We start from the raw sequence: 12,209 nt of genomic DNA, 5'->3' as shown, positions 1-12,209 counted from the left end.
AGTTTAAAGTGGGCCAACTAACCTACTGATCAGGTTCGGACAACAGGCTGCGGTTCATCATGGGGTTTTTTAGCCCATGACAAGCTGTAGCACCCACAAATGCCATGCCGCACATTTCTTGCCTGCCTGGCCAGTAAGCCTAGAATCTAAAATTACTTAACTGCCTAGAAACATAAAGGGGTTCCCCCCCACCCCCTTTCAGTCACATCTCCATTCTTAGGGGAAGCTGAATCTGTTGAAATTCTGCCTCTTGTGCCGAGGCAAACTTTCTACTACCTCCGCCTATGAAAGGCATAGCCTGTTGGGAGCATGGCTGTTGGAGGCGAGTCCGGTGCCATCAGTGGGAAGGGGCTGGCTTTTAGGCGCGCTCTTTCTCTTATTGTCGTCGTATTAGGCACACACACACAGCCATATCCCCCGCCTTCAAGGGAGCAACCGGTGCCTCCGGACAGTCAAACCAGCGCCGTGCTCCAGCCTCCAGCTGTTGCTGAGGAGAAGCGAGTAAAGCCACTCCCCCCCCCCCCCCCCGCGCGCTCCATTCCGTCCTTCTCTTTCCTCAAGCGAATGATAGCAGCCGGGAGGGCACGGGGTCTCGGAAATGGCCCCGCCTTCTGGCGGCAGCGGCAGCGGCAGCTCTTCCACTTCAAGCTTCATCCCGGCTTCGCGGGTCTGAATCGGCAGGGAAAGTAGTTTCTGAGGCGGCGGCAGAGGATGTTCTTGCTGCTGCTGCGGGGAGTGGCGGAGCTGCACGGTTTCGCTGCTGTCCCTGGGACGGTCTAAGAGCGAGAACCCCGCCGCCAACCATGCTGCAGCGCCGGGGGGATCTGGGGGGCTGCCCGCCAGCCCTGGGAGAGCCGGTCTTGCTGAATGCCAAGCCCTCGCTCTACTACGCGGTGAGCGCAACCTCCTTGCTTGAAGGGTCGACCAGCAGGATCGGGGCTGGATCGGGGTGGGTTGTCGCTCCGAGGGGCGGCCGGGTAAGGGGGTTTGGGTGGGGGGATGGATGTGCAGACGGGAGGATGAGAAGGGCGTCGCTTCTTCCCCCCTCGACGAAGCTGCTCGGCGTTGGTTCTGAGTTGCTCTGGATGGTTGGGAAGGGCGCCGGGGCGGGAGCCTTTCAGCTTGGTAGAACCCCAGAGCTTAATTTTGGGCCCGGGGGGGTGGGGGGTGGGACACTCTCCCGAAAACATAGCCCCTGTATTTTTGCTTTTCTACGACCTCGCTGGCGCCTTCGTGTCCGCTGGGACTCTTCTTCTCTCTCTCCCCGCCCCACTCCATGCGCACACCTGCAGGCGGTCTGGAGTGGACGTGGTTCTTCAGAGAGCAGATCCTTCACAGCAGTCCCCACACATCTATACTTGTTGTTGTTGTTGTTTGTTACATTTATATCCTGCCTTTTTCCTCTTGCAAGGAACTGCTCTATACATGGTCCTTATCCTCTCCCTTTTATCCCCACCACAACCCCGTGAGGTGGGTTAGACTGAATTTCAGTAATCTGGCCAAAGTCACCCAGTGAGTTGCATGTCCGAGTGGGTACTAGAACCCGGATCTCTCGAGACCCACTCCAAGCATTCTAACTCTAGGTGGCTTGGAGAAAGCCCCGGCCTTTCGTTTTAGAAACCCTGCAAGATCTTAGCTTTGGGTACAGGGAAGTGCTTTGGAGACGAGGAAAAAACCAAGCCAAGCATCTCTCACTTGTGAGGCGGTTCCACTTTTCAAACTGTGTTAGTTTTTTGGTTTGTCTTGGTGCTGCTTCTCTTCATGATGTGTGTGTGTAAGGCTAACCTGCATGGAGCCCGCTGATTTATTTCTCCACCATGGTTGTTCTGAGGCTTTTGGTGAAAGGTTTTGGTGGTGTGTCATGAGCAGAAACTTATTTTGTACATCACTACAAATAACCCTAATCTAGATTCTGTAGAAATGTGGTTGACCAAATAGTTCAGGCCGTCTTCCCAGCCACAGCCACAAAAGTATTTTCCCTGTTCAGGTTATTTTTGCTCTGGAATAGGTTGTCAGGCATTTGGAAACACAAATGGCTGCTTGGAAAAACGCCAGTGCCTGTGAGGCAGTGCCGAGCCCTGAGCACCTCAGGACGGCCCACCAACACTACCCCTTGACCATCTGCTGAGAAGCAGCAGCAGGTTTGGGCCCCATTGGGTGGGTGGGTCAGTAGTGTGTGTGTGTGTGCTCTGTGCCCCACCCAACGACAGTAATACCTTCTCCCACTGAGACTCTGAGAGCCAGCGGCACAGAGCAATTGCTTTTTGCGTGCCCACAAAAGTGGGCAACTAAGTAGCAGCTCAAAGGAGCAAGCTGCTGTTTCTTATTGCATTGGTCTGCTGCATTGCTCTGGACAAGTCTGCCAGTGAGCAACTGAACAAGAGAAGGCAGTAGGTGTTGCTTCTATTGTTTGCTCACCATCTTTCTCTGTGCTGCCCAGGGAAAGCAAACGTGCAAACCAAAGAAGGTAGAAGCTGTTCCTTGCAAAAGCAGCCACTACTGCCTCTCACTTGTATCTTTCTCTCCCTGGGTGGGGTTTGATGAGAATGGTTGCTTTGGCACTGCCTGAATAGAGAGGGACCTCTGCCCACTCACTTGCCTCTCTCTCTCTTTCTGGAAGGGTCAGGAAAAATAGAACTTGGTTGTTGTTGTTTTAAGTGTAGAGGAATAAATCCCATTAGAATAAGGCAATGATGTGCAAATTGCGGCTCTCCAGATGTTTTGACCAACAACTTCCATCAGCCCAAGCCAGCACAGCCAACCATGAGAGCTGTAGACCAAAACATTTGGAGGGCCACAATTTGCCCATCCCTGGAATAATGCACATTGATAATAATTCAGGTCTTTAGTTTTAAATGCATATAGCTAAAGTAGTTGGTTTTGGATCTTTGCTGTAGGTGAGCACTATCCCAAGGCTTAATCTCAGTCTTGCTATATCTCAAGGCTTAATGTTTGTTGTCTGAGACAAGTATGTGTTCTGTGTAACCTGAATGGATCTTGTGTCTGCTGTTTTGACATTTATCCAACAATAATTAAGGTGCAAGGAAATAATACTTAGGGCTTTGTGCTGCAATGCCTTCATTTGTTATATGTCAGCGTAAGAGCCATTGTGATCTTGTGAATTGTATTGTAAGTAGGTAGTCTTGGAGCAATCCCTTTACCAACATGGGCTCCTGGGAAAATTATATTTTTCCCCTTTAATTTTTCTTGTTCAAAAAGACAATATAGTGCTCTGCTCCACAAAACAAATGGCAGGCCATTAGGCACACTGAAAACACTACCTGCTAATAAAAACACACAATATCACTTATATTTAAAGGAACCTAGAAATTATGGCCAGTGGTCTGGTGTTAAATTAATGGAATATTGGAGTTTTATAATATGCACATTGTTTTCTTTTTAGCATATATAATATATATGCTTTCAGTGTTCCAGATGCAACACAGCAGCTTTAATTTCTAACTGACTCCTGCTTACTGGAGCTAAGAGGTTGCTATCGTAATGTGTTTTAAAGATAATTGATGAGACTTGAATCAGAGTTGCATTTTGTTCTTTTCTCATCTTGCTAAATCAAAAGATGAATCACTGGTACTTGAAAGTATTGTCAATAAGGAGCTCCTTTTTAATTTCTTAAGCTTTTTATATGAGCAGACTGCAGTGTATTTCTGTCTTGGGAAGTTGGGCAGTTGAGAAATCATTTCCTTTTTGCTAGCCTGCACCATATTTGTAGCTGAGGTTTTTAAAAAGCCAACTGCCTTATCTTCTGTGTAGTTTGCTCCCTGTAGCCATATGTAAATATTAAAGCAATTTAAAAGCATGTAAGACTTTCTGCTGCTATCACTGTTGATATAATTATGCCCAATGTCACTTGAAGAAAAAAGTGAATATAATCAGTCCTGCTTTGTTTAATCAGTATTGGAATTTAGGCTTGATAGGTGGATGCCTATTTAATTTGACCTCTGTTTGGGAGACAGATGTTGCAATGTTCTCCACATTCACATATAGGGAGATATGATATTCCTTCTTCTATAAAATAGCATTAGAAGAATGGACATATGAAATCTGCCCTAGAATGCAAAATCCACATGGGTGTCACATTCCAAAGGATCGTTTTCTTTTTACATGTATTACTCGAAAGGTTTCTTACTGCAGAGAGTGTGTGTAAAGCTTGGACCTAATAAACAAAATTAGACTGTTAAAAGTTTTACTATCAGATACTGAAAAGTGTAAAGCTAAATACAATGCTAGTGACAGCGGACAAAGAATTCTCTCAGTTCATTCTTGGAAAATATTTTCATACTCATTCAGCCTTGGCTCCTACTATGTTTAGTATAGCTTTCAGAAACTACATTTCTGCTGATAAAGAACACTCTTTTTAGGGCTTTCATACTTTTAAATGGAAAAGCAACTGCTAATAAATGAAATTGGATTTCAAATGTGTTTGCTTCCACGTATGATTAGTGTGGGTTCAAACCATACAATTGACATTATTTATCAGTAACAGTTATAAGAAGTCTGGAATAATAGTTGCTGTTTATCAGGAATCTGATGTTTCGTATGACTATTTCAGGTTTTACTTCAGATAAATGGAAGGGATTAGAGCTGGAGATGATGGGGAGAAATTCACTTTAGCGAAGACTTTTAAAAATCAGTGGCATTTTAATAGGTTTTGTGTGCTTATGTGGTAATTAATTGTGTGTGTTGGAGTTTATTTATTATTGACATTATACTGTATACCGTCACATCTGCTAAAAAGCCATCAAGCCACTATACAACCATTTAAAACAATCAAACCATAAAACAGTAATAATAATAATAATTGTAAACTGACGTATGTTATGCATGAAGATAAGGTGTTATGGAGTCAAAGCCCATCAGATATCTGGGCTTATGGTAGCTTTCTGAGATGCACAGAAGCTTGTTTGATTTATTCCTGTTTATTACCATGTTCGTGTTTTTGGTCTCAGAGTATTTCGTTGCCTCAACTGCTAATCAAAAAGAAAGCATAGTTAAGAACATAACAAGAGCAATGCTGGATAAATGAAGGTTCCATCTAGCTCAGCTTTCTGTTCACACAGTGGCTGGCCAGCTGCCCACGGAAACCCACAAGCCGGGCATAGGTGCCATAGCACCCTCCCACCCAAATTCCCCAGCAATCTTTGTACATAGGCATACTGCCTCTGATATTGGAGGTAGCATATAGCCATCAGGACTAGTAGCCCATTGATAGTTGAAGACAGCTTTGCCTTGCACCTCCAAAATACAAAGCTGTCATATTTTGGAAGTGCAAGGCAATCAGCAACATGAGTTATGCCCTTCGGAGGCAATGTATGCCTCAAAAATGGAGAGTGCTGTTCTACTCCTGTCCTGCCTGTGGGTTTCTTATAGGCATCTGGTTGTAGTAATATACTGCTGGACTAGACGGAGTTTTGGTCTGATCCAGTATGGCTCTTCTTATGAAAAAAATGACATTTATCCAAGGAAATAGTTGGCAACATCTTCATATGCAGATGGAACCTTTTCAATTTTTTCTCAATTATTATGGAAAGTATTTTTGAAATTAGGTACCAAAGTATGAAATTGGCTTATGTAGCAGTATGGTGGTGATGCTTTAAACAAGAAAACGCCATAAAATGGCTTGCAGAATTAGTACTTATAAGTTATAATGAATGGCTGTAATGATACTTTCTGAAAGAAAAGTTTTAAAATATTCCATAATTGAGCTGATGTCCCCTAACAGAAACTAGTACAGCATAGCTTTTAACATTAGGTTAAAGTAGCTGATTTCAATTAAATGTATTTGATTAGGAGTTTTGTATGGCAGTGGGGCAGGGGGAAGAATTATTCAAATGAAATGAAAAAGAAAAATCTAAGCTATGGGAAAAGTTTGCACTACATTTGATATATAAAAAAGGGTTGTATTCTCTTAGACGCATATATGAATAAGTGAATCAATAAATCAAATGTTTTAATTGGTTTGAAAAGTTTTATCCAACCTGGTACACTCTTAATGTTTTCAACTCCATCTCAATCAGTCCTAGCTACCATGGCAATGGTTAGAAATGATGGGAGTTCTATTACAACATCTGAAAGTTCCCAGGTTTGGGAAGTCTGGCTTAGAGGAAGGGGGGACTTTAACATACAGAACACCACAAAATGTTATCTTTACATTGGGCCAGTTCATACAATCACTGCAGCCCGCCATGGTGCTTGCTGTGTGTTCTGGCAGCAATTTTGAACATTCAACCCCCAGCGGGGTTTTGCCATGGTTTGTCTTATCACTCGAACCCAGGAGGCAAAGGCTGTTTGTGGTTGCACAAGCCTCAAATAATCTTACAATAGACCATGCATTATTTGAGGGTTGTTTAACCCTCTAACAACCCCGGATTCCTGGGTTCAGATGATGCAAGAAACCATGGCAACTCCCCACCAGCAGTTGAATATTCAAAATGGCTGGTGGCACAAGCCATGGTGGGTTGTGGTGTTTGTGGGAACCTGGTCAATATAACAGACTAATTTGATCTGTGAGGATAACACAGAAAACTGTCCAGGTATAAGTCTTAATTTCCTGTTTGGTCCTTATTGCAAAACACATGTTTAATAGGACCTTATTCTTCCCTTTTAGTTGGAGTACAACAGTGTTTTCTGAGGATAACATTTTAGTTGAGAATCATTTTGCTTTCAGTTGCTTAGTTTTCTTTTCTCCTAAGTATGCATACCCTTTCTCCATTCAGTGTGATAAGCTTAACCTTCTGATGTTCCGTTTAACTTGTATCTGGATTAAAGCCAGTATGCATTTGTGGAGGCACAGAATTACTAGTAGGCTATTTTATAGCTGACTCTGGAGATGACAAGGTAAATGATGGGGCTGTAGTGATATGAATATCCACTTAGGACAATCTGAAACACATTGCATGTTCCAGTGGAAACCTCTTGGTACCTGTTGTGAGGAGTCTGGACAACCGGAAGAAGATGGCACAGAAGTGCCGAAATGGCGTCAGGAAGGCTAAAGCTGTGAATGAGCTGATATTAACGAGGGATGCTAAAAGCAATAAAAAGGCTTTCTTCAGATACATGAGTAGTAAAAGACAGAGGAAAGAAATGGTGGTTCAACTGCTTAATGAGGATGGCAAATTGATAACAGATGACAAAGAAAAGGCTGAAGTGATCAATTCCTACTTTGCCTCAGTCTTCTCCCAAAGCGGGTCTATGACACCCCCGGAAAAATTGAAGCAGAAGTTGAGGGGGCAGGATTGCAGTTTGAGATTGATAAACAAATGGTGAAAGAACACCTAATTTCCTTGAATGAGTTCAAATCTCCAGGGCCCGATGAACTGCATCCTAGAGTAATGAAGGAGCTAGCAGAAGAACTATCAGAACCTTTGTCTATTATCTTTGCAAAATCATGGAAGACGGGTGTGGTGCCGGACGACTGGAGGAGGGCTAACGTTGTCCCTATCTTCAAAAAGGAGGAACCTGGGAACTACAGACCAGTCAGTCTGACATCCATCCCTGGGAAAATTCTGGAGCAGATTATAAAGAAGTCAATCTGTAAACACCTTGAAATCAATTCAGTGATTACTAGAAGCCATCATGGATTTGTCAGGAACAAATCCTGTCAGACTAATTTGATCTCATTTTTTGATCAGGTAACCTCCCTTGTGGACTGTGGGAATGCTGTGGACATTATATATCTTGACTTCAGCAAAGCTTTTGACAAAGTGCCCCATGATATTCTGATTAACAAACTAGCTAGAAGTGGGCTAGAAGGAACAACTATTAGGTGGATTCACAGTTGGCTACAGAATCGGACTCAAAGGGTACTTATCAATGGAACCTTCTCAAACTGGGGAGAGGCAATGAGTGGGGTACCGCAGGGCTCAGTCCTGGGCCCAGAGCTCTTCAGCACTTTTATTAATGATTTGGATGAGGAGGTGCAGGGAACGCTGATCAAATTTACAGATGATACAAAATTGGGTGGGATAGCTAATACCCTGGAAGACAGAAACAAACTTCAAAGTGATCTTGATAGGCTGGAGTGCTGGGCTGAAAACAACAGAATGAAATTTAATAGGGATAAATGCCAAGTTCTACATATAGGAAATAGAAACCAAATGCACAGTTACAAAATGGGGGATACTTGGCTCAGCAATACTACAAACGAGAAGCATCTTGGAATTGTTGTAGATCGCAAGCTAAATATGAGCCAACAGTGCGATATGGCTGCAAGAAAGGCAAATGCTATTTTGGGCTGCATTAATAGAAGTATAGCTTCCAAATCACGTGAGGTACTGGTTCCTCTCTATTCGGCCCTGGTTAGGCCTCATCTAGAGTATTGCGTCCAGTTCTGGGCTCCACAATTCAAGAAGGACGCAGACAAGCTGGAGCGTGTTCAGAGGAGGGCAACCAGGATGATCAGGGGTGTGGAAACAAAGCCCTATGAAGAGAGACTGAAAGAACTGGGCATGTTTAGCCTGGAGAAGAGAAGATTGAGGGGAGACATGATAGCACTCTTCAAATACTTAAAAGGTTGTCACACGGAGGAGGGCCAGGATCTCTTCTCGATCCTCCCAGAGTGCAGGACACAGAATAACTGGCTCAAGTTAAAGGAAGCCAGATTCCAGACTTCCTGACTGTTAGAGCAGTATGACAATGGAATCAGTTACCTAGGGAGGCTGTGGGCTCTACAGAGGCCTTCAAGAGGCAGCTGGACAAGCATCTGTCAGGGATGCTTTAGGGTGGATTCCTGCATTGAGCAGGGGGTTGGACTCGATGGCCTTCTAGGCCTCTTCGAACTCTGCTGTTCTATGATTCTATGATAAGATTTTGACCTACTGGAGTGACCTGAAGTAGCTGGAGAATAATGGAGGGTGGCACCACTGCACAAATACCGTACTAAAATTCAATGCCAAAATTGTTTATTCCACTCGTCAATAAAATTCTCAGGGCAATTTGCATTATCAGAGTAATAGCAATTACAAGCACATACAGTACAACTATTTAACTGGAACCTTTAAACCCACCTTTCAGTGCTCACTGCCCTCACAAGGCAGATTACAATATTACAATAATATGATTGTTGAGTGCAGGATACGGAATAACGGGCTCAAGTTGAAGCCAGATTCCAGCTGGACATCAGGAAAAACTTCCTGACTGTTAGAGCAGTGCGACAATGGAATCAGTTATCTAGGGAGGTTGTGGGCTCTCCCACACTAGAGGCCTTCAAGAGGCAGCTGGACAAGCATCTGTTGGGGATGCTTTAGGGTGGATTCCTGCATTGAGCAGGGGGTTGGACTCGATGGCCTTGTAGGCCACTTCCAACTCTGCTATTCTATGATTCTATGAACATGCATATTGCAGTGAAACACACCTGCAATAGCTAATGCTTTTAAAGCACCAAATGCAGATGGGGATAAATGTGTCTTGAGGTGTGTGTTTTTAAAGCCAGCAGTGATGAGTCCATACATATTTCCCTGGGAGTTCCGAAAGTATGGGGGCCACCACTGAAAAAGCAGTGTACTTGTCAGCCTAATGGCTCTTGCTGATGACCCAGAGAGTAGGGCTTCTGACACTGATCTTAATGCTTGAGCAGACTCATACAGATGTAGGTGATCCTTAAGATAATGTGGTCCCAAATCATTTAGGGCTTTAAAAAACAGCAACTTGAATTTGACAAATAAACAAAACAAATGACTCTACCCACATGACAACTGGCTTGCTAAAAAAAAATCTGGCATAAATTCCAGCAGTGTACTGGCTCCAGGGACTGTTCTTTGGGTTTCCAGCACATATTCCATCTTGGGTACCATAAGTGTATCAGACTTGTAAATGGTATGAAACAGTTGGGAAACATAGCTGCAGTGGCTGTGCTTACTAAAATTAAAGCTCAGAAGTTGGGTACAGACTGCTAGGTTGAGATCAGGATTTCCTTTTCAGTAGTTTGCATAATCTAGGATCCTTTCTTCCTCTAGGACCTAGAATACGGGTGGGCAACACATGGCCTACAGGCTGCATGTGGCCTCTGCTACAGCAAAAATGACTTGTTTTTTTAAATAGAAGACATGGCCTCGTAGGTGCCATGGAGAACTAAACAGGCTAAATTTAGCTTGTTTTGAAGCTAAATTTGACCCATATCTCTCTCCATAGAATTTTATGTCTATAGAGATTATCATTTTTACCAAGCTAGTTTTATTCTTGATTTTGAAATCAGGTTGGTTCCTTGAATTTAGTGCTACAGATAAATTTAAAAAATGCAGCTGCATGTAACACGACAGGTGCATTCTATTGCAACTTGTATAACTTAGTTGACGTGTTGTGGATTGAAACCTAGGGAATATAATAGCTGCAAACCTGCACATAGTTATCACAGTCTTAGTGAAACCAGTTCACTTATATGACCCTAACTGTATGTTGGATCGTGAGCAACATTTTTTATTATGTAGTGGGTTCTAGATCAATACTCATTAATAATGCTAAACATTTGAAATCAACTTTGTTTACATCCACAGCTCTGATCTTTATGATCACTGAAGGCTCTTTTGCCACAGGAAAGAATATTTTCATTTGCATTGACTGAGCAAACTAAATATAATTTACCTAAATGAACTGAAAGTTTACATATATGTTCTGATGTGGCATTGTATCACTGTGTCTAACTTGTTCTTGGAAAAACCTAATGCTCTCTTCTTACATGATAATTTCCCTTTTGCAACACTGTTACAAAATACTAAGAGGTTAAGTAGTCCTTTTCCCCCTTCCCCCACATAAGAGGAAATGTTTGTGCAGAGGAAATGTGAGTTACAAACTTGTGAATAAGTATGGTTGACTGTTGAGTGAGACACTATGCAGATGTTCTGATGAGATTAATTTATTGTATTCGGTTTGTTTGGTATCTTGACAGTTAGCCAAGATCAAAAGGAACATTCACTGCATATATGTAAATATATGTCACATATATTTATGATGGTGAAAAGTTAGACCTCACTATTTCTTGATAGAAACTTTAGCATTCTTTATTTAGGGTAATGCATTTACTGATTTTTTTTCCTTTTAAGATACACTCTAGTATAGATATTCTCTGTGTACAGGTATATGTACAAGAGTTTTTCCCCCCCTTAACTTGCAACATTGTGCTTGATGGGCTAATATTTTATCAAATCCAAACTATGCGTTTCGATCTTCTGATGTGCTAATCTTCATTTAAAAGCAGGGGATCTAAACTTGAATTGGAACAATGGTGTGAAAACATGTCTATCTGAAATGTTTTGACTGTGGGGCTAACACTCCTTTCCAGCACAATGCATTGATTCATTTTGGGCCCCTTTAAGTGAAAGAACATTGGAAGATCTATTCCCGGGTCTGCCATATAATCTGAGAAGCTAATCTGAATACCACAACAAAATGGCTGCCATGGGCAGCCTGGCTAGTCAAAAAGAACAAGTAACCTGCCCCCAAATGACTGACTAGAGAGCAGAGGTGGGGGCTGAGTCCCAACTGCTTTGAATCTACAATTTTCAGTGCTAGCAGAATCCTGTTTTATGAAAGGCAAACTTTCTCTGCCACCACCTTTGTCATCCAACCAATTCCCCATTTTTTATTTCCCTGTCACACTCTGAATCAAAACTCTCCCTGGCTCACCACCCATAGACTTACACACACACAGAGAGAGAGAGAGAGAGAGCGCAACCACATCCATTCATCTATCTTCCCATCCCACTCTGGGCGAGTTTGCATGATTGCAATGAGGGAAACAACCACTGTGGCTGCTCACCCATGGTGATGCACATGCGACTGCTATCTGCAAAATCCCTGCACTGGAGCGTGGGTTGGTGTGCCATCTGAACCCAGCAGAAGGGAATATTGTATCAGTCTACAACCTCTACTGCACATTGTAGGGTGGGTGTGACCCCCTCTGTGCCATGCACTGGGTTTGGACGACACGCCAACCCGTGCTGCAGAGTGGGGCATGATACAAATCACGGACATACACGTGGGGGCAGGGGAAGCAGCAACCACTGCCCTTCCTACCCCGCCCCCACTTCTGCCCACTTTAATCTCCACTCCTTCCATTTTCCTTTTCCTTCCCTTCTTCTTGGTGGCTGGTCATGCTGCAGAGGAGAATATCAGACTGCAGCTGCCTACCACCTTCATTTCTTAAGAATGTCACTGAGCCCCACATATGGCCCAGAGGCATATATGGGAAATGAAGG

At 43.3% G+C, this 12,209-nt stretch overlaps 1 protein-coding gene across 3 annotated transcripts in view; it reads left to right on the top strand.

The window, feature by feature from the left end:
- ARHGAP6 (Rho GTPase activating protein 6) overlaps positions 1–12,209 on the top strand; it is a 238,296-nt gene that overhangs the window by 93,443 nt on the left and 132,644 nt on the right. The window contains exon 1 of one of the 3 annotated variants that reach the window (XM_063126375.1): positions 631–893. The exons of the other annotated variants lie outside the window; for them this stretch is intronic. Coding sequence (XP_062982445.1) covers positions 804–893 — 90 coding nt within the window. The 5' untranslated portion in view covers positions 631–803. Of the gene's footprint in view, positions 1–630; positions 894–12,209 lie in introns of those variants that run through there. 3 annotated transcript variants of the gene reach the window in all.

The sequence above is a fragment of the Elgaria multicarinata genome, chromosome 5 (assembly GCF_023053635.1).
Source record: "Elgaria multicarinata webbii isolate HBS135686 ecotype San Diego chromosome 5, rElgMul1.1.pri, whole genome shotgun sequence".
Taxonomy (NCBI): Eukaryota; Metazoa; Chordata; class Lepidosauria; order Squamata; family Anguidae; genus Elgaria; species Elgaria multicarinata.
This window is presented reverse-complemented; position numbering and strand designations above follow the sequence as displayed.